The 23,934-nt window shown below is 39.6% G+C and overlaps 1 protein-coding gene across 4 annotated transcripts in view; it reads left to right on the top strand.

Moving 5' to 3' along the window:
• Positions 1-23,934, top strand: part of Igf1 (insulin-like growth factor 1 (somatomedin C)) — a 70,159-nt gene that overhangs the window by 32,603 nt on the left and 13,622 nt on the right. For all 4 annotated transcript variants that reach the window (XM_013020148.1, XM_013020156.1, XM_013020140.1 and 1 more), the window contains exon 3: positions 22,944-23,125. In XM_013020148.1, coding sequence (XP_012875602.1) covers positions 22,944-23,125 — 182 coding nt within the window. The remainder of the gene's footprint in view (positions 1-22,943; positions 23,126-23,934) is intronic.

Genomic DNA, 23,934 nt, shown 5'->3' with positions numbered 1-23,934 from the left:
TAAAGAGTTGAGCAGTTTTTTTTAATTTTTTTCTTAATTTTGTTTCTTTTGTACTGAGGAATGGAACCCAGGGCTTCATGAATGCTAGGCAAGCACTCTACTACTAAGCCACATTCCCACACCCTAAATTACTTCTGTATAACATCCTCTAAGATGCATGAAGCTCTTCCCACTGATTTCTGTGTAGGCAAGAAGTTTCCATTCGAGGTGGAATGATAAGGTGCTCATAAAGACCCAAGTTTGAGTCCTGGCATGACCACTTTATAGGTGGATGACATATATTAGTAAACTTTTCTAAGTTTTGGTATTTTTCAACAATAAGTGGGATAATAATGGTGTCCATTTCATGGGACTGTTGAAAGAGCTACATGAGACAGCACAAGGATAACTCAAGAGCCTTCAAGGTTTCCCAGGCTCCTATAGTCACATTCTCTCCAAATTTACATAAATTAGCTTGTGAGTTCTTCACATATTCCCATAGGAACACCAGGCTTTGATTAAGATCTCTGGAGACTCAGAGCATCATGCTTCTCCAAGTGAGTCTACTTCACAGCGAACATCCTAATTATTTTCCATTCTTTGTTAACATTCTTTGACACCTAACACCTAGATCTACCATCCTCTGTCACATTCCCCCTTAGCTCACCCAAAGGGTACAGAAAGAGTGGAAAGAGGAAAATCATGAGTGGTTGGAAATTTTCAGAAGAAGCAGAAATGGACAGTAAGAAGGGATCCTGAGACCTTGATAGTGGGAGATAGAAAGCAACATATCACCTTCCTGAATAAAGGATAAAAGAGTAGAAAGTTGTTTTTTAAAAAGATGACTGTAAGATTCTGAGTCGTGGCAAATGAGAAGACAATAATTAAGACATGGCAAGATGAGAGGAGGATTTGACTTTGGTCAAATGTTGGGCTATGGATCATAAGTAGAACATTCAGAAGACAATTCTCGTGAGTACTTAGAAGCTCGGAGAAAGGGCAATACAGAAAAATCAGCTTGAAGGTTTCATTATAAAGGTGATTGTTGATGTATGCTTTTCCCTTTGCCCAGCAAACATTAAATGTGTGAATTTTTTAAGTAGAGAGATAAGAAAATTATTATTTTAATGGGAAGGGGAAACAAAGGAGGAGGCTACGATGTTTGATAAGAAATGTACTCATTATCTTGCCCATGTAATTGTAACCCCTCTGTATGGTATTTTCACAATAAAAAAAGAAAATTATTATTTTAGAATCTCAAAGGGACTGAGCACCATTCAATCATGCCACACAAATGATTGTCAAAAAGCTCATTCCTTTAGACCAAGAACCAAGTTTCTCTTTCCATTACTAGTAGCACTACTAAAATTTCAAATCATAGAATCAGAAAGTATTACAGTTAGGATAAGCCTTAAAATGGTCCAAATACCCCACCTACTAATGGAGAAACTGATCTATTAGAGAGGTGGGAAAACTACGCTCTTTTTGCTCAGGTGGAAAAAACTACTACTCGAAGTTCTGCTATTAGAATTTCTCCTCTCCCTGGTTCATTATTTCACCTGAAGTCTAGCTCCTGAATATTGTGGTGTCAGATATTTTTTTTTCTCTGCATCCTAGAAGTTTCCCTCCAACTGAAGTACAAACACAGATAGCAAGGAGACTATGTAGAATAAGGAGCCAGAAGTTTGGAATTTTAGTCATACACACACACACACACACACACACACACACACACACACACACAGGCTGCAGAGCTACAGAGTCATTTTCACTTTCCCAAGTTTTTGATTCATTTGTGTAGCTGGAGGATAAGTCTAGACCATCTCTGAAATGTTTGGTGGATCTGACAGTCCCCAACTGTGTCTCGCTGGATCCATCTTCTAATCCCACACAAAATGGAGACGCAAGCCCATCCCAGCATTTTGGGATCTCCGTCAGGACAAAAGCTGGCCTCTCTCTGTGGGGGCCGAAGAAGGGAAACAGCTGAAGCAACACTCTCAGTTTCCTTCCCATTCAGAAGAGAACAATCAAGCCTCTCCCAGGGGAAACCCATTCGGATTTGGACAGTGTGGGGTCTGTCTTCTACCGGGAATGGAGGATCACTGAAGAACGTGGGTGCTTAGTGGCCATGATTCTCAACACAGAATCAAAGATGGAAGGAAAGCCAAGAGGTCCTTAGGTCCAGACCCTGCCTCTGTCTAAACTTTCCAAGGCAGATGGCTGTCATCCTATGTTTAAAGATCTCCAGGGTAGCAATTGCACAGCTTCACCACAGCCCTTGGGTCTGTGTGTTCCCCTCTTATAATCAAGAAGCTCTTCCTGATGTTTAAGTGGAAATACTTTGAATGCATCTTGAGTCTGTTTACTCTTGTCTAGTCCTCGGTGGAGTTGAGGGCGAATGTGCTGTGTAATCATAGGCCTCTGTATACCTGCTTAGAGTCATTAAGTCACCTCTCAGCCTTATCATTTCTGAGCCACATCTTAACTTCATTTACCACCCAGTTAATCATTTTCTTTTTACTCCTTGCTGGAAAGTTTCCAGACTTTCCAAATGAGTCTTAAAATAAGAGGCTGAAATCTGAGTACCCACTCTAATTAAAATGTCAGCAATGCCAAGTTTTGAGGAAAGATGATTCTCTGGGCTTTCGTTTTATAACTACATACTCCTGTCTTCTATTTGCTCATTCAGGGCCCACAATTCTTTGGCTATAACCTCTGTCTCTATCAAACAGAACTCATTCTTGTTCATGTTAAACAGCCTGCTTTAATGACTTCCCTTTTCCAATTTGTTTAAGATCTTTCTAAATTCTAACCCTACCTCCGAATCTTTTGAAGATCTTTTCCCATCGCTGCTGCGCAATCTGCAAAATACCCTTTTCTATTAGCTGTCATTGAAGAAGAAATGACAGTTTACAATGATCCCAAAACACTTTGAGTATTATTCATGTCTCCCATTACTCGCAAGCATGGTTTGAGCCTGAATAACAGTGCAGACTACCTTGGTGTTCCAAAAGATGTTTGGGAATCAGTGGCAGGCACTGGGAATGCAGGGATGAATAAATCAGTATCTCTGTACATTTATTTAAAAATGTATTCATTACTCTATTTGTGGCTGGTGTGAGTGCTGTGGCTATCACTGTGAATAAGGAATAGAAAACTCTAGCCTCCCACCGAGCGCACTTTCCAGCAGGTTTGTGTGGAAGGGAGAAAAAGGACAAAGCTGTCCGTCAGTAAATGGGACCATGCCAAATTTAGATCAGTACTTTGGAAGAAACAATAGGATGGTAGATTTAGGTCATTTGGGGGGAAATCTACAGACACACAATTATACACCATGTAAAGGGTCTATAGGCCTCCTGCCAAAACATATCCATGAACTAGAAGATTTCTAATGCTACCAGTTGAGTAAACCTTGATTCTTGGACCAAGTTGGTCACTTAGTTATGTTTTTATTATCCTGTGTGCTCCTTGAAGACCCAATATCTTACTACCTCTGTGGCTCCATTCAGCCTTGCTGGGATGCTCAACATAGGAAACTTAGACATACTTCTGTGCTAGTGGAAGGCCCTCCCCAGAGGACTCTAACAAGGCTGCTGTGTGAGCAACTGCTAGGGGGCATGGGCAGTCAACACAGCGGCACCACCCAATCCTGGGTTACTCCATTGACTTCTCAATAAAACAATGAGATCATTTTCTATTTTATCTTTTTCCAGAAATAGATCCCTGAAGAAGACATGTACTGAAAGGACCCAGGGAGGCCAAGGGAAGGAAGTGACTAGAAAGAAAATCATTAAAAACTCAAGTTCTTCTTAAAAGGGAAATGGAAACAGGGACATGAAGGAAAGTTGCAATTAGCAAGCCAGCCATGGCCTCTGCCTCCTGTCCCCATGCAGCCAATATGGGTTTTCTGCCTGTGGGGCACTGTGTGATCTAAAACTATGAGCACCTCACACGTAATCTCATGAGAAACTAAATAGAATTTCATTCGCCCCCTTCTTGCCACCTATATATAGAAACAGTTTGATTAATTAATCCCATTTCTTCAGCAAAATCAATCCTAACACTTGGCTAAGAAATGCTAGTGATTACGTATGGCCTGACTGACAACCAATCATAATTTTTCTTTGTGCAAAATTGAATATCCCCATGAGTTTTGAATAACCTACAAAAAGCTGTTATGATGATGTGGTCTTGAAGGTTTACCCCAAACGCGCCCCTACTTTTTTGGCTTCTCTGCATTACCATAGAACCAGAAGAGGTAGGTGTAGCTTTTCATGAATGTCTGTTTTCTGAACTAAGTTTTATATGAGGCAGATTGGCTATAATACCCACCTGATTATTTTGAAAGCTTACAAATGAATTGATCTTAGTTGAGCAACAGTGGTTCACGCCTATAATGCTAGCAGCTCAATAGGTTGAGATCTAAGGATCATCGTTCAGAGCCAGCCCAGGCAAGAAAGTCCATGAAAATCTTATTTTCAATTAACCAACAAAAAAAAGATGGAAAGTAGAGTTCTGACTCAGGTGGTATAGCCTTGAGCAAAACAAAGCTAAGGGAGAATGCCTAGGCCTTGACTTCAAGCTCCACTACCATAACCCCTTCTCTCTCTCACCCTCATACACAAATATTCACACATACATACACAAATTGAACTTGGTATTTAGGAAATGCAGCTTTCAGTGATCCCAATGCATGTGGCTTTCCATTTTGCCAGGGAGCCTGTTAGATCTAGATTTTCTAACCTGAGCCCTGGCTTCTTGCCTTCAGGTTGCTAGATGGAGTCCAGAATTGACACTGACTGTGAACATTAAAAAAATGTAAGGAAGGGGAAATAGCTAAACATGCATTTTTTTGTTTCTATTCAGTTTCTTGCTTTGGAAGATTATGATTTTTTTTCTCTGCAGTCAAGTTAGTTCTGCTACCAGATTAACATACAGATAACCTTTATTAGGCAGTTATCAAAGGAGATATAAAGGCTTCCTGGTTTTTCCCAGGACTGCAGTCCTCATTAGCTCTTCCCTTCTCTCAGGTGCTTGAGTACTTGACCCCATATTATACACACAGTTGGGAAATGAATTTCACACTGTGGTACTGATATCAATCAAGAGAGCTTTATGGAAATGCATATTTGCATGCACCTGCCCAGACCTATAAAAATGGAAAATCTAAGGATAGGGACCATTGGTCTGGGTTTTAACGATCCCTTCAGGTAATATCAACCAACACAGGATCAATTTTAGAAACCACTGCTGTGTGTCCTCGTACATCCACCTACCCCAGGATGTATTAGTCTTCTTGGACATTGGCTGCATAGTTTCATGTGCCTGACATTCATCCTGTTTTGGGGCACGGAACACAAGAAAGTGAGTAGAGATAAGTCTTAACATTTAAAGGAAAGGAACTTCTAGATCCACAAGCCATGTAAACTCTATCTGCTGATCTATACAATGGGAATAAGTCCATCAGTGTCCAGGGGGTTGTTGAAATAGCTAAAGGACAGAAGGTATGACCATGATTTGTACTGCCACGCACTCTCTGGAGTCAGCTGTGGAGCTGACTCGTGTGGATCGATAATGCTGACGTGCGTTATGAACTGAGGCTCCTGGGGCGGGGGATGGAGGCAGGTACTATCTGTCTTCTTTGTCCACTTCTGCATTCTGAGCGCGGAGGTCACACGGCTAGTAGCCAGTTATTGGCTCTTTGGTGAATAATGTTAACTAGCATTTGTTAAGTGTTTACTCATGAATTCCTGACCAGCACCTTGTGAGGTGCTGACACCTAAGAGAATCAATCATTTACCCATGGTCATATAGCCAGCAATGGAGAAGCCGGTGTCTCAGTTCAAGAAAACTGGCTCCTAACCACGTCACCATACACACTTGCACTCGAGTGGCAATGGTAACACTGGAGAGGATTATGTGAGATGGTGTTCTGTGAGTGCTTGCCAGGTGCTGTAGGCTCCTCCACACTCTCTGTGTCTCATTGCTAATAATCCACAGAGGTAAGTATTCTTATTTGACTCCTTTCATGAGAGAAGAGGTAGAGACACAGACACTGGCCCATTGTTTTGGTTGGGTGGTTGTCTGGTTAGTTGGTTAGTTTTACTTTTTTAAAAAAAAATTGTGAAAATACCATACAGAGGGGTTACAATTGCATGGGAAAGGTAATGAGTACATTTCTTATCAAGCATTGTTGCCTCCTCCTATATTTCCCCTTACCATCCCTTACCATCTCCCCCACCACCCGTCCCCGGGTGCCCCCCCCCGTCCCCACCCCCGGCCAAAGTTGTAAAGTTCGTTTTTCGACATAATGTCCTGTACATCTCATTGTTGCAATGGGTCCACCTGTATCCCTATTTAAACAATTTGTTTTTTTCCCTTCCTCTCCACAAATTATACCATCATCAAATACAGTGAAAACGGGGGTTATACCACGGGGGAGGGACATAGTTTTACTTTTTTTAATATTTTTATTGTAAACATACTGTACAGAGGGGTTACAGTTACATGAGCAAGGTAATAGTATATTTCCTATCAAGCATTGTTGCCTCCTCCTTTGTTTCCCCCTACTATCCCTTCCCTCTCATCTCCACAACTACACTCCCCGCCCCCTGGCCTAAATTGTAAAGTTTGTTTTTCAACATAGTGTCTTGTACATCTCAGGGTAACCTGTTTAAGCATTTTGTTTTTTCCCTTCCCCTCCCCAAATTAGATAAGTGTATATACAAGATGCAGGGCACTGACATCAAATACAGTGAAAACAGGGGTTACACTGTGCAGGGGGGAGGAACATACAAAGAAACAAAAAAAATCACATGGTATATTATAAATACATTAGAAACAATAGCAAGAAAGAAAAAAAACTACTTGTGTTTCTATCTTAGAGTTTATTTCACTTAACATCATCTTATCTGGTCATATGTACATAGCTTTTGACCTTTTCTGCTTGTCCCAGACATATACTAGTTATTGCAAATAAGGGAAACCATGGGACCTATGTTTCTTGTTTGGGGAGGTACTTGGTTTTTTGTCTTGTCTTGCTGTGCTTTCCTTTGCTTTGTATAGTGTTGGGGATCAAACCCAAGTGCTCACACATGCTGAGCAAGTACTGTACCCCTGAGCCCAAATGCCCAGCCCTTGATGTTATCTTTCTTTTCTCATTGCACCAATCTTTCTTTTACATAGTGCTTCTATCTGTGACTGTTTGTCTGCAGATGGATTGTGCCCCCAACCCCTGCCCAGAGCTGTGCATCTAGACAAGGAAGCATAGAAGCATGAAATTTCTGCCCTCAAAGATACCTAAAACCAAGTGAAGGGGCGGGGGGAAATGGGCAAATCCTCATGGAACAGAAGTTAAGTTGGAGTTGTTGATGCACAAAGTAATTATTTCACTTGTTCAAAGAGGTTAATAAAAAGAAGCTGTGGGAGTAGAATGTTCTCTGACACCCAAAAGAAACTTCTCTTGGTAGACTCAGACTTCAGCTCTTGTTGTGAGCAAGTGTCAGCAAACCATTCAGTTCATTACCTGGCACTACACTTTCCACTAAGGTGCTATAATAACCAAAGTCATAAGGGGAGACTAATCTGTTGTCGCATTTGTGTCTAAAACAGTGTAGGTGCTCAATAACTATTTGTGGTTGGGTGATTGTATGCATGAGAGGCAGCATGTGGTGAAAGAGGGTGAGAATAGTTAGCCAATTTGGGGCTGGATAGGTTATCAGGGATGTTGTACCTCAAAGAAGGTTGAAAGACACCAGACTGAGCAAGAGCTAGGTTGTCCAGAGATGACCTGAAGTCAGAGGGATCAAAGAAGGAGAGCCTGTGTCTATTGAAGTCTTATGTTATCTTGGCAACTGTAATCCTTGAATCCACCCTACAAAAGGAACTTTATGGGTACTTGATGATTTTGAAAACTGAGAACCAGGACCTCTTGTCATCCATTTCATTTTCCTAGATTTTTATTTTTATTTTTCTTAGCAAACCTTTGAAGGCCAAACCTAAGTCTCTGTTACAGCCCATGTTTCCTCCCGAGGAAACTGCACTAGTAATTGAAAACAGAAATTGGTACACTTACTCTAATTCATGGGACACAGGTAAGATCCTTGTTTGTGTTCTGCCCTAACTTTCTCGTTCCTAAGTCTGGATATAATTCCCTGCCTTGATGATTAACTTCTTTCTTGTATTTATGCATGACTGTGGACTTTTAGCAAAATAGACTCATCTGCCAGGTATGGTGATGCATGCCTATAATCCCAGGAGTTGGGAGGCTGAGGCAGGAAGATTCAAGTTTAGGACCAGCTTGGGCTACACAGTGAGAATCTATCTCAAACAACTAAAAGCAATTTTGTGAGAGAGAATTCCACACGCAATTTTTTTCATATAAACTATTTATGAGTAGGATTGTGATCTGTATAAACATATTGCTATATTCCTAACATTCAAAGTACTACTAATAGTAGTATTCCTGCTAGTTATAAGAAACTGGATTTTTTTTTAAAAAATGATAGTAAATCTACCCAATAAAACAGTCTGCAGTTTTAAAATGACAATTAGAAAGATCATGTAGCGATGTGGGAAACACTTGCTATGTAAGCATTAAGTGCCAGAAATACAACACATTCAATTTAGGCTGTAGCTATATCCAAATATGATGTGCGTCTGGATAAGAATAAGAAAAAAAAACATTAATGTGTTGGGATATCAAAGTTTTGTGTGAAATATTCTCAGTCTGTTCAAGTTGTTATAACTTTATGCAATTCACAGTTACTGGAAATGAGATTATCTGGCTACATGTCAGCTCTGACTGCTCCATCTGAAGCTGTAAGGGTCACAGTGTGCTGGGTGGAATATGAGCCTCCAGTGTCCAGCCATGTCCTCAACTGCAGAAATGAAATGCACAGACTTCTGTTTCAAGGGTGAAAGCCAGGCCTGACATTCCTTCTGGCAATCTCCAGAAGGCAAAAATCTGTGTCTAATACATATGCTTGATCCTTAGGGTGGAGGGGTCCACTTAGAAGAGCTCACCTATATCTGTCATAAGCATTGTGCTCCCTTGAGAGTCACAATAAAAGACTCAGCTTCAGAGTTTTTCATCATGGTGGCCTGACTTTATGACTTACTAAATATATGACTTTGGCCAAGTTACTGCTTAATTTTCCTAAGTCTCAGCTTCTTAATATTCACAGTAGATATCATCATAATGTCCTCATCACAGAGAGGCCACAAGAGTATAAATAAGAGAAGACATGAAAAGTCACATTTACATGAAAAGTAATAAGACATGAAAAATGATAGTTTAATAGAAAGCACTCAGTAACAATGTGTGTTATTGCAAAGGCTCTGAGTTTTCTCAATGTCAGAGAAAGCTGAATAGAAAAGTTTCTGGGCTCATGGTGGTTGTATCGTCGGGTTTTATTATAATGCTTTCCCTTGTCATTAGCTTCCTGTATACAAGCCTTCTCACCTGTTGCTCACACGGAGGGATTATCTTCACTACTGTGTCAGGGAGCTTAACTAACCTTCAAAACAGATTTGAAGAAACACAACATTTCAGGTAGAAAGCTGGGAGAGATACCATGGGAGATGACACAGATGACTAACCCAGATGGGGGAGACAAGAGATTTGGGAAGCCAAGAGCTACAGCCAAAGACAGAAGAGGAATTTGGTCTGAAAGTAGAGTGTTAAGACATCAACAGCCTGGAAAGAGAAGTTCAGGGTGATTTGTGGCCCATTGAGTACCAGGGGAAAAACAATGTGGCAAAAGAAGGCACAGATGTTCTGAAGAATGTGAGGAATTTATGACAGTTCATAGTCCCACTGAGGGGAATGCCTGCCAAAGACAAATCTCAGAAGACTGTGTGAGCATCAGTTCACCAAGGAGATACAAAAAGATCAGGATTTTACAAGTGACCTTTACCAGAGCATCTTTCTGAAGGAGGAGGAGGAGGAGGAAGACGAGGGAGGAGAAAGAGGAGGTGGAGGAGGAGGAGGAGGGAAGGAGGGAGGAGGAGGAAGAAGAAGAAGAACATCAAGATGATGTTGTTTGAAGAGAAAAATAAAATAGCAAGCATTTAGAAGTAGATTCCATTTTTCTTGATCCAGCAGCTTCCATTTTTTAAAAACTATGCTTTTCTCTAAAAGTCATTTTTCAGTGTCTCAAACTGACAGTTCAGGGACAAATGCTAGGACCTGGGTAGGACTCGACCCCAGAGACTCATCTACCGAAGGAAGGCTGTTAAACAGCAGTGATGGTGATTGGATCATGGGGTACTGAGTTCACCAATAGATGAATGTATGGGAGGAATTCATAGCTGAGTAGACTATCAGGAGGAGGAATCTGATTGGAAGTTGTCGGTCTCTGGGGGTGTGCCCTTGAGGGATGTATCTTTCTGGATACCCTTCCTTTCTCTTCCCTGCTTGCTGACCACCATGAGGAAAGCAGCTTTCCTTTATCATGTATTTTCTGCCATGATGTTTCTGCTTTGTTATAGACAGAAAAGCAATGGAGGCAGCTGATCATGGACTGAAACTTCTGAAACTTTTAGGCTAAATAAATCCTTCTCCGCTTAAGTTGTGCACATGAGGTATTCTGCAACAGTGATGACACACATGGTATAGTTTCCTTCCGTACTCTCTACTTACTCTACCTTTTTTATATGGAAGGTGCTACAAAATCTTAAAAGTTTGAAGGTGCTATAAAGCCTTGTTTCTTTTCATCAACCTAAAGGTTTATATATGCAATGCTTACATAAATATGCTTTATGGGCCATAGCGCAGACTATGGCAACTATACCTACCAAGAGATAAATGAACTTTCAAGGATAAGAAATTTCACATGTAGTTATGAGGAAGAAGGTCCTGGAAAGAAGACAGAGGGGAAAGAGAGAAGGGAGGTGGGGGGAGAGAGAGGGAGAGAGATTGAGAATGGAGGCTTCCCAAATGCAACACTATCCATCAGAAGAGAGCATTTAGCCTCTGCTTAGGCTGCTGGAGTTAGGACAGAACTTCACTATTAGCATAAACAGTACTCACGGAGTTGTCCCAAACCCTTGTCTGAGCCAAAGAGAGCAGACAGAAGGCAAGCATCAGGGGAAATAAAATGGCCCACAAACCAGTCATCCTGGCCTGGTGTCTCTTCTCCGAAGGATTCTCCCCAGCTGTGTGTCACATTAGGCTCCACATTGCTTGTCTTAAGGAGTCCAACTAATTCTGCAACTGTGGATAAGTTTGGGGATGAATTGGAAAATGACTTCTGGGGCAACACTTTCTAGTTCTCTGAAAGGAAATTCACAGAAGTGAATGACTGCCCAAAAGACCAAGATGCCATTGCTTCAGAGCTGGCCCCAGGGCAGAGCTCTGTGGCCACTCACAGTATGTTTGAATGTGAAGAAAAAAATACAGATAAACAGACTATGATATCTCCAGCCAGTATCACAGCCAAAAATATTGTTTCTTCACTGAATTTAGTAGGGTAATTAAGAGAATTGGAGGGTTTTTTTTTCCTTGGTAGATAATTATATTTGCTAAAAAGCATTTAATGAGGTTTGGGATGTAGGCAGGATGTTGGTCCCAAATGAAATAAAGATGAGAACATCGTTTATCTTGGATTCAAACTGTAACTTAACCATCTCACATTCTCAAGTGCTTGCTCTCTCTCTTTCTCTCTCTCACACCACTTATAGTTTATTTATTGAATAATAGTCATATTGGAGGGAATATAGTGACTAAAAGCTAAGAAGTTCAATAATTGCCATAAAATTACTAATAATCCACTGCAATTGACTTTGAGGCTGCTATAACAACCAAAGACATAAGAAACTCTAAAATATAATAATTTAGGGAAAACACTTAAGTTCTCTTGATCATATTTAAGCAAGTAAATACTATGGGAAAAAGGGAAACACTTAATAGCAGCAAAATTCTTTATAAAAGAAAGAAGTAATAGTCCAATGCATCCAGATTTTATCTGAAATTTTCTGACATAATATACTCTAACTGAGCCATTCACCTCTAGTCCATATACCTGCTTGGTATTTTCATGAATAATACTGCATTGTGCTTAATCATAATGTCCACTATCATAATGTCTGTCCACTAATCATAATGTCATTATTGTATTCCTAAAATCAGGATAGCATTTAAGAAATCTACGTTTATGAACTTTATCTTGTGATTTTTTTTTTCCCTTGAGCACATGTTGAGTACTAATGATAGGTCATGACCTGTCTGGAAACACATTCACATGCAATAATATGAGTGACAGTTGGACATTTCCAAGGCTATTATGCATTTGTCCACCTGAACAGAAGTGATTATCACATGCAGGATTCATAAATGATTGACAGACACCAAGGAAATCAAAAAGATAAAACATTGGCCTACATTGAGCACTAAACGTTAAGTGTTCTGGTTAACAATATTGATAACCCTCATAGGGCCAAGCATTACTTATGTGTCTTTCAAAATGTAGCTCTGTGAAAAGTAAGGGTGAAAGGTATTTTTAGGGACACTTCTTTAATAAATCTCACTTGCAAATACCCACAAAAATGAGAAACCATTATATTCTTTCTATTTTTTGGTGGGGGGGAGGTCAATCATGGGGCTTGAACTCTGGGCCTGGGCACTGTCCCTGTGCTCTTCAGCTCAAGGTGAGTGCTCTACTACTTGAACCACAGTGCCACTTCCGATTTCCTGGTGGTTAATTGGAGATAAAAGTCTCACAAACTTTCTTGCCTGGACTGGCTTTGAACCACGATCCTTCCATCTCAGCCTCCTAAGTAGCTAGGATTACAGGCGTGTGCCACTGGTGCCCGGATGAAATCATTACATTCTTAACACACTGATTTTTACAACAGCTCCAGTAAATGGCTGGATTCAAAAAGTGGGTAATGCGGATTGGAGATTTAGCTCAGTGGACAAACACTTGCCTGGCAAATGCAAGGCCCCAAGTGCAATTCTCAGCTCTGGGGGAAAAAAAAAGTGAGTAGCATACCTATGCAGATACGACTGAGAGCTGTGTCTTGCTATTACTCAGTCCTTTGGCTATCTGTATGAGTTTTGGATGACTTGAGAGTCAATACAAAGAATCTGGGGCTGAAATCCAGTGTTGTTCTCATGATACCATAATGCTCTTCTTTTTTCTCTTTCCGATATGCAAATGGCATGGTGTTGTGAGCTATAGAAACACTCCCCAGGACCTTTTGATCCAAGAACAACATTGTCAACACACCAGAATGAAAAGGATGCCACACACAACCCAACTGGCATTCAAGTGCAAACCAGGCAGTAATTTATAATCGTGTAACATCCAAACCATCTCCTCTAGCTCACCGCTCTCCCTCCTCCTCCCTTCTCTCCATGTGTTCAATCGTCTCTGACTCTAGCTGCTGCCTTCTCTGCCACATAGTACCAAGGGCTGTTTCTGCTGCTGGGGCAGCTATCTTCCAATACTTTACACCCTGATGCAGGCCCGGATGCCTTTCTGTACAGGCATTTACCTCCCGATACTCTCCCTTCCTTCAGACATGCCAGGCTTCCCTGACAGCCATCACCCCTTCTTCACCTGCCATGGTGACCCTGTCATACCCACCCCTGGGAAAAAGTCCGCATAGGCTCCAGGCAAAAAAAAAAAAAAAAAAAAAAAAAAACACCAGAGGCCTGAGTGAAAAGACTGATGGGGCAGGGCCCCTAAGAACACAGGGCAGGTGCCAAAGTTGCAAACAAAAGAGAAACCATAGACTGTAGAGTGAAACTAAAAATAAAGAAACTGTGCTTTCATTCTCCTCTGGCTGGTTCATCTTTCTAGATGAACTAGAAAGAGGTGTGTTGTCCTCTATTCATAAATGCCTTGTGTTTTGCCTACTAGGCCTTTCTTTTCACACCTGAAATAGTAAACTAACAATCATAGTGTAAGCATAGGAGATAGATAATGCTGGTGGCAAGGCTACAATCTCTAGGTTGGAGCCAGACTCTGCTTATAATTTTCATCACAGTCATGCGCCAAAAAAAAAAAAAAACACGAAAAAGAAAGGAAGAAAGAGATTCTTCAACATCCTTTCTTATCCTTTCTCTTGTTTATTTTGATTCCATTCGGTCCGGAGTCCAAGATGGAGTAGTGATTAGCAGAGGCCTGCTGATACTCTATACTTGGTGTCTGCTTATTCCCAAAACAGGCCTGGCAAAAAAAAAATTAAAAAGAAAGGAATTCATATCTTCTAGTACATCTAGAGAGAGAACTAACTTCTAATTCCCAGCCTACCACAAACTCTACAGGGCATGACTTGTACTCTACATCCATTAGTGAGGAAAAAGAATGTCACTAGGTATCAATAATAGGATTGGAGAGAAAAGCAGGTTGGAGTGATGGGGAAACGGTTGTGAAGCATGAAGTAGTCAGAAGACAAATATACATGCTGTGTGAATGTAAGGGGACCACTTCTGACTATGTATTTTACTCACCTCTATCTTCTGCCTCATAGAGTTGTTCTGAAATAAGACAGGTGGATACTGAAAGGCAATGATTTTTTTTTCTTAACCTGTGGGTTATTTGGGGAACAGACCAAAGGTAACAAGAGGTCAAGGAAAGCCCACCTGGCATTGCCTAATTGAACCTAAGGATCCAATCTCATAGAATACGTACCTTAAAACTATTTAGAATGATACATGTCACATAACATTCTATTGTGTGTGTGTGCTGGAGCTTGAACTCATGGCCTAAGTGCAGTCCCTGAGCTTTTCGCTCAAGGTTAGCTACAGCTTTTTGGTGGTTAATAGGAGGTAAGAATCTCACAGACTTTTCTGCCCAGGCTTGCTGAGAGCTGTGATCCTCAGATCCTAGCCTCCCAAGTAGCTAGAATTACAGGCATGAGTCACTGGTACCCAACTAGGAATGCATTTTTAAGGGTGAGATAGAAAAAACCTGCTTAGCAAGGTATGCTGAGAAACTTGACTTCATAACACAAATAACCAACATTTAGTTACTGATAGACAGATACTGTACAAAGCACTTCACATACATTCTTATCTAATTTGCCCAAGAGTGCTAGGAGGTGTTTTTGGTATGTCCATCTTACATGTGCAAACACAAGTCCTAGAAAATTTGGGAGCCTTTTCTAAATCCAAGGTCAACAGTGAATCTAGAACAGTCTAACTCAGATTCTATAACATGTTGCAAATAATAGAACTTGCCTAACTAGAAAATGGTAGCTAACTTACATAGCAGTCCCCATTGAAACAATTCAAACATAAAAATGACCTCTTGGCATTTGATTATCTTTTCCCCTAGCCGTTGATAAACCAAACCACTTCCTGAGGATGACATTTCTGTGCAGCACAGCATTTCTCTTTCCAGAATATAATTTTCTTGGCTATCTCTACCTCCTCCAAGCCCTGGAAAAGGACCTAAGCTAGTAAATTCTGCTGTCCTGGCAAGATGCTCATCCTCTAGGGCACTGTATAAGGCTAAAGTAATACATCATGCTGCTTCCCACTCGGTTGGTCCATCTCTCCATAGAGTCTTAAAACAGTCATGTTTCTGCTTTGAATCTCCAGTTGTCTAGGCTTTGCATGTTAGCTCCTTGGCCTTAACAATCAAGGTGGGCTGAGCGGTAACCTTTTCACACCTGTCCTTGCATTGGGCTTCCAAAAGAAGACAAGACTGTCCAGAAAGGGACAGCCCCAAACACTCTGCTTCATTCTTTTTAGACTCAGAGATATATAAACATTGACTTGGTCAATATATAAACAGAAAGACTTTGGTCTTCTGGATTCTGGGGATTTTGTAGCTGAGAAAAAGCTACTGAGGGGGGTAGAGGTGGTGGCAGGTTATACGGGGCCACGATTCCTAGAAAAGATGACCTCCTCCAGTTGAGAGGTAGTAGGACCAGCAAACATTGCCAATTAAAAATTAACACAGGCCAAAAGTGAAATCAATGCCTAAGTTTGATAGGTTTTCAAGAAAAGTTTATGACACCCAGTTCATAGAAAAGGGAACATTTTCTCAGTGTTCACTTTTACAGATGCCAAAGGTCAATCTTACTTGGACAGATCCTTCCACAGAAAAGCAGAAATGTACAAGGGCCACTAGCAAAGTATAAGACAGGAGATACATACATACATATATACATATACATGTGTATATAATATCTTTAAAAACATAGATTCATAAACTCTGATACTGATAGAAACCCACCTAATTTTCTGATATGTGCCAGAGAATATATATGTCTGTACCCATATTATTCTAAGTGCATAGTGATGTGACCACCAATACAAGTTGTTTTATATATTTTTACTAAGTACATGGCTATGTGTATTGCAATAGTTTTCTTAAATAAAATATGATTTCCACAGAAAGCTCTTTGAATTCCAAGGAATAAAACTATTCACTAGAAGTTTGCTAGTGAACGAATATTCCAAAGTGGATCATTTTTAAGAAAGCAGGACAGAAGAGGTGTAAGATCATTCAAGATGAGCTTTTAGGGCTTTTTTACTAGAAAATTCTCAATTATATGTCAAGTAAAAAGCACAAATGGGATTCTTAGCTAATAAATGAATTTTCACTTAACTTTAACTGAGGATTGATTGAACAGTTGGGTATCATAATTAAAATATGCAGAAGCCAGAAAATCAGGTTTCTTCTACCAAATATTTATTTCACATATCTCAACACATTGAGATTAATTCTCAAAGGGGTTTAAGTTTAGGCAATATTTGCCCATTCCATATATTGTATTTAAAGTCTGGATAATCGTATTATCATAATTTTCTTTCTATTGGAAAGTTATGAAAAAAGTTGGTCTCTCATATAAAGCCATTAATGTGGGGAAGATGGGGAAGTAACTTCTGTTTCTACGAATGAACATCAAAATGATTCTGTAATCCCAGTCCTTTTAAAGCTGAGACAGGAGGACCAAAACTTTAAAGCTAGCCTGAGCTAGCTTTATAGACCTTATCACTAAAAAGCAAAAAAGAAAAGAAAAATTAAATACTAAAGTGTTTGGTGTGGGGGAAGAGTCCAATGGTACACTGCATATGTAGCCTGCACCTGGGTCTGAACCTTAGTACCACAAAAAAGGGCTAAAATGTAGACAAGATCATGAGGCCCTGAGTTCAAACCCCAGCACAGGTTAAAAAAAAAGATTACCCATATTTCCTTACAACTTTTCTACTAGGATCCCTTGCCATATTATGTCAACTTAATTATTTTTAATAGATAAGATGTGCCACAGAGAAATGTAGCTACAAAAAAGCCAATTATTCTAAATTATTGTAACTTGTCGATGTGTTGAGATATGTGAAATAAATAATTGGTAGAAGAAACCTGATTTTCTGGCTTCTGCATATTTTCATTATGATACTCAACTGTTCAATCAAACCTCAGTTAAAGTTAAATGAAAATTCATTTATTAGCTAAGAATCCCATTTGTGCTTTTTACCTGACATATAATTGAAAATTTTCTAGGAAAAAAAGCCCTAAAAGCTCAACTTGAATGATATTACACCTCTTCTATCCTGCTTTCTTAAAAATGATCCACTTTGGAATATTTATCCACTAGCAAACTTTCTAGTGAATAGTTTTATTCCTTGCAACTCAAAGAGTAGCAAGTATATGTCTTCAAAACTAAGTATATCCCTAAATATCTAAGTATTGGAAAACTTAGTATATAATAAGTAAAGCTGTTTACCTTTCTATAAAGTATGTAAGTATTCAAAAATGTTTGCAATTGTCATTATTTAAATACTGGTTCTTCAAATGAATGTTTTCTCTCTCCAATGGCAAAAGTAAAAATAGTTTAAAAACCCTTCTCACAAAGCAAGAGGGGAAGTGTCCAAGAAAATCAAAGTCAAGTAGTGTTTCTACTTCATTTCCAGAAACCAATGCAATACCAGTAGAGGTAGATAGATTTACCAGTGATGAACAGCCATCATTCTTCGCTCTAGAAGTGATGAGTCCAGTTGAATCTCAGCATCATTTGCATTTCTCTTCAGCAATGAAGAGTGCGAATTGCTTGCATCCATGACAAAATGTGAGACTCAGCTAATCGGTGTGGTTTTGATGATGCCACAATTCTGCCCCAAACCCTTGTAACTAGCAAGTTTACCCTGAAGATTATCGAATTACTCCCCGACCATGCATTATTCAAAGGGCAGTGCTATTATTATAGAAGCTAGTTGTTGAGCCCTTGGAATTCTGTTGGCCAACTTTCAAGATATAGCAGTGTGTCATGACTAAATATTATGTCAACTCATAGGAGAGTCAGAGTCTAGGTTAACTGGTGGTCAACTTGTCTGCTAAGTAATATTTTGGTCTACATACTAGGAAATCTCTGAAGCAAAATTTTTGACAAAACAAATAAGTATGTAAATATTCAGTGCTAGGGCTTTGTCAGCAAGAAAAACATCTGTGGAATGTTATACATGCTTGTTTTCTCTAATATTTGAGTGAGTATGTAGTCATAACGTCAGTACAACTGAACTCTGTGCCTGTACCTCATTTTAGAAGGGACTGCCCCAGCCCACCTGTTGTTTACTGTTGCATTGAGTAAGGGTAAATGAACACTGAAGCATCTTAGAGAATTCAAATGATAAATAGAAAACAAATTTTTACCACCTAAGTTTGAAAATATCTGAACCTCTATCTCAAAGCCAAAGCAAATGGCTTCCAACCATAGCAAATATTTACCCTCGAAGAGTTTTCTCTTCCATATCTTCATAGAATCTCTGGAATAGGAAAAACCACCACAGACATTCACTGGGTTTAACACAGGAATCTGCTCCTAGAGACTATGATAGGTGTTCTTATGGCCTTTAGTTAACTGCTTTCTGCCAGGGGCTATTCATTACTTTTGGAAGAAGTCTGTCCTGTTTTTAACATGGGTCTGTTAAAAAACTTTTTTCCCTATATTAAGCTATTATTTGTTTCCCTATAACTTTCCAATCTTGATTCTGCCTACCAGAGCAGTTATATAAAGAGGGGGAGGGTTTATTTTTTCTTTTAATATAATTTTTATTATTATTATTATATTATATTTCATAAATCAGATAATGAAAATAATTCTTTTTAGAAAACGTCATCCCTTTCTTTGTTTTCCCCCAGTTCCCCTTTTCAACCTTGCCCACAAATTGCATAGTTTGTTTTATACATAGTGTGTACTGAATACCATGATTGCATTCATTCACTCTTCCTCTGCTTTTTTATTTTTGGTTCCAGTCATGGGGCCTGAACTCTGGGCCTGGGCGCTGTCCCTCAGCTTTTCAGCTCAAGGCAAGCACTCTACCACTTGGGCCACAGCACCACTTCTGGCTTTTTTCTTTTTGCTTATGTGGTGCTGAGGAATCGAACCCAGGGCCTCATGCATGCAAGGCAAGCACTCTACCACTGAGCCACCTTCCCAGCCCTTTTCCTCTGCTTTTTAAAGGCAAGGATGGAACGATTAAATTTGTTTCATTTAAAAAATAGTGACTAAAATTAGCTAAAATTTAGAAGTCATTAAAATACCACTTTTATCCAAATAGACACTCCATCAAATTATTTTATTGACTTTCCAATAAACTATATTGTGTCATGCTTCTTGTTTTAGCCCATAACAGGAAATATTTTTATTGTGGCTCTGGAGAAAAAGAGGACTGTGAAGCATTTGAAATGAAGGACAAAACATTGTCCCACAGTTATTTTCTGTCTGTTAGTGAGAAACTCTTATTGTTTATCAAACATCCTAATATTGAACTAGAAATCAAGCCTACAGGACTCTTCAAAAGATGAATTAAAACTTGAAAAGGCATAGGTAAACACTTGTCATATTCATATATTTTTGAATAGGGCACAATGAGTCCATTGTAGGCATTATGAATAGACAAAGAAAAAATCTCTCTCTAGAATTATGGTAGCTAGTGATAGCTGATAGTTGTGTTTATGGGAAAATACCACTGCGTCAATAACTTTTCAGAAAACAAAGATGAACCTAAGATCAACTTTCCATATGGGACATTATGTTTTGTAAGTCTTAAAATTATCTGTTCCAAAGTTTACCAGCCTATGGACTAAAAAGCATAGTATTAAAAACCCTGGACTACAAGTTTCTTTAAAGACTGAGCCACATCAAACTCTGAGCTCATTTGAAAGAGACAACAAAACAGGTGTGCGGGGTGTGTTATTTTTGCTGTGATGATAGATGATTGCTATCTATTTCACAAGAGGAAATAGATCCGCAGGAAGTTTCATGGCTCTTGATAGTCACCAAAAATGAAATACGCAATGCACAGAAATACTCCCTGCTGCGTTGGGACGTGGCTCAAGTGGTAGAGTGCTTGCCTACCAAGTTCAAGGTCCTGAATTCAACACTAGTACCAACAACAGAATTTTCTCTGTCATACAAAGAAGAAAGTTGATTCCTCTTGCCATAGTAAGAATCTTAGAAACAAGATTAAGTTAGAGGTACTCAAAATGGAAATGGTCTTGGAATTCCCAAATCTCTGAAAAGCTCTCTGTTTTCAACTCATGAGCCCAAGTTTCGAAATCAGTTGTTTCTGAATTGGCTAAGTTTGAAAGTTTCTGGAACCACTCCTACAACCCCACCCCAAACATCAAATTACCATAATCAACGAATGTCTCCCATTTGAAATTTCTAATCGCAACAAACAGCCCTCATCACCTGAAAAAGAGACTAGCAGCACACTTGCAACAAAATAGGCCAAGTCACCTTTTCCTTTCTCCTTACCCCAAGAGAAAAACCCAAGTATAACCTCCACTCTTGAATGGCTACCAGTTAGCAAAAAGAATGTAGAAATCCTTTGTGGATTACAAACAACCATGTAAGCCCATTTGTAACTTTCCTCTAATTTATAGTCCCAGGAAAAGATTATAAAAAAGAAAAAAAACAACAACATTGTTTACATTGCTCAGGGGACCAGTCCAGTCTCTGCTTGCCAGCCCTGGCTGGCCAGCAAAAGCAGAGAGTCCACTTCTGAGCTAGACTTCCCTCCAATGGCCAGTGCACACACTGCTGAGGCTCCACTTGAGGCCAGCTGCCTAGTTCCTCCCCAACCAGGAGAGAGCAGCAGGGCCCGCCCAGAGAGACCACAAATGAACCCTCCTTAAGTTACTACCTCCAGCTGCCCTAAGAATGACAATAAACCTGCCTTACTGGAGGAAGCAGCTATGAGGCTCCTGTGCCAAGCATCAGGAAAACATTTAGGTTCTTAGAGAATGCCACGAATGATTGGCCTTTCCACCATCAAGGAAGCCAAGGTAGTTTGGTAGCAAGCCATTACTAGGGCCCTGATCTCCCCCATTGAGGAAGTTCAAAATGCCTCTGAGGATTTTGACTTTCCAATCCCCATCCTTAAGAATAATAGGTATTGTTAAATGGACAGAGGATTGTTTTATTTAATGCTGTTTGGGGTTAGGAATTAAGATGGATGATGTGTCCGACTGTGAATTGGATGCTTCTAGATGGGGGCTTCACACATCTTCTTCCCTGAAGTCTAGACATTGCATGTCAGTGGAGAAAACTTAGGCAGCCTACCAACAAAAGAGAAGATGAGAATGAAGCAAAGATCCAGATCCCCTAACCATGCCTGAACTAGCACAGCTTCATGTTTTGTCTGTTTGCTATACTTCAGTAGAGGCAAGATTGGGTTTAACCAAAGATCTCCTGTGACAAAAAGTTGGCAAATAATTGAGGTGTATGTTAAGTTCCACATGAGCTTGTTTTGCCCTTTCTTTTAGCCTTAGAACCAGTATGCTCAAAACAAAACAAAATAAAACCAAACTAAAACTCACTTGCCAAGAGGCCTAATTGATTTGAAAATATCAAAAGAAACTTGATTCATGGTATTCCCTCAGGGCAATTAGAATCACATGAAAGATGAACAATGATTTAGTTCATTCTGTCTCCGTGTACTAGTAATTCTATAAGAAAACAGAGACAATGTTCCAGTCTTTCTGTGGTGAAGGAAGAAGGGCACTAGCCCATTGGTATTATTATCATTTCTAAGTTCCAAGGCTTCTGGATGAGTTTTCATGGACCACATAAGACTCCACAAAGGCTATTTAAAGGTGAAGCAAATCATCATTTACTGAAGACCTAGTAGGTTTCAGGGATTATTCTAGGCACTCTTCATAAATTTATGTTATCTAATACGTTTCATGTCATCCTCAGTTTTGAACAGGAAGATGTTATTAACTCCACTTGACAAAAAAAATGGAGAAACTAAGACCTCAAGGTTTTGGTGACCTGTCCAAAGTTATGTATCAGGTCTTTTGATGATGCACTTGGAGTTGGTAGCAAATATACCGAAATTTAAGCAAGTCATTCTGAAAGTCTGTTTTCATATAAATAAAATGAGGAGTAAAATCTTGGAGACTTGCAACCTCTTCCATACCCAACCCTAGAAGCAGTTAGACAAAACAAACAATCAACTGGGCTGTCCTATATATAAAACTACACATATTTGCTAGAAAGATTAAGGACAACCACTATTCTCAGTACCACTTATTGAACAGGATGTCCTTTCCCAAATGTTTAAGGAGACAGATAAGCTAAATATCCTGATAAATATCCTGAGATGATCTTGGTACAATGTTCACCCATGCCAAAATATAATCCTGTATCTTACAAATTTTAAAAATGAAGTAAACAGGCAAGTTAAAAAAAAAAACGAGTCCAATATATAAGCAAAAGCTAGGGTTGCATAGAAACAAGATTCTTGATCACAGTTTACTAGGAATGTGGGGAGAATTAACAGAAAATAAAGTGTGCAATGAATGAGTGAATGAGTGTAGGATAGATTCCAAGAGCTACTTGAATACCAAAGTATCTGTGGTGTCAGGCACGGTTGGGAAAGTTTCAAGAAGATGAGATGACGGAGGATGTGTATGGACAATGTAAGAACAGGAGGTGTCAGGCCGGGCTGTCAGACAGATTGCACTTTAACAGCAGGCCACTATGTCTGATCCTTACAGACAAGCCCACTGGCTATGGCTCCAGCAGTCGGAGGGCACCTCAAACAGGCATCGTGGATGAGTGCTGCTTCCGGAGCTGTGATCTGAGGAGGCTGGAGATGTATTGTGCTCCCCTTAAGCCTGCCAAGTCTGCCCGCTCTGTCCGTGCCCAGCGCCACACTGATATGCCCAAGACTCAGAAGGTAAGTCTCCATAGGTGGGATCCAACCATCTCCAAGTAATCTCTGTCTTGGATGAGCCAAACAGAAATTCAGCACCATAGTTTTCCTGGCTGAGGACAAAAAACATCTCCATTCCCACCAACAAGATGGATTATCTGTCCATCCTTATGATTATTCTCTGTTGTACTGCTCTGGTAATCTAGGAACTAGAAGATGGTTTAAAAAAAAACATTGAGTAAACATAGGCTTTGTATGAGACAAATCCTGAAGTCACCTGCTGTGAGGCTCCTGGGCCAAATAACTTATCCTACCCAAGATTCAGTTTTATCTGTACATAATGACATCTACCACAACAGAATGTTGTCAAAATTAACTAAGTTAATGTGTATACTTCAATATGCTTTTCATATGCTTGCACAAAATTACTATTGGGAAGGGATTAATATCTGTCATAACTGACCTTAATAACAAAACATGTCAGTCTTGGGATTCTGCAGTGGTGCCCAGAGAAACAAGAGTATCTAGCGGAAATTAACTGAAATTGGCAAATATCATTTAAGCTCATTGATAATAGAATTTTCTGTGATTTAAAGAACACTTAGACCTTTCTAATAATCAAAATTTGCAGAAGTCTTTTTTTCCACAAGTGTGACTTTATACCAACCTGGGAAGTACCAATGATAACAGCAGAAACACATAAAACATATGATATACATTGGTCATGTGACAGGCTTTTGTTGAATGAGTGAGCAAAATAAATGCATATCAAGATCAAAATAAAATGTTAATCTTCCAGAAGAAATAAGAGCTAAAGAAAAAGAGAGAGAGAA

This window comes from Dipodomys ordii, unplaced genomic scaffold (genome assembly GCF_000151885.1).
Source record: "Dipodomys ordii isolate 6190 unplaced genomic scaffold, Dord_2.0 Scaffold3, whole genome shotgun sequence".
Taxonomy (NCBI): Eukaryota; Metazoa; Chordata; class Mammalia; order Rodentia; family Heteromyidae; genus Dipodomys; species Dipodomys ordii.
Note: the sequence above shows the minus strand (reverse complement) of the source record. Positions and strands in the feature narration are given on the sequence as shown.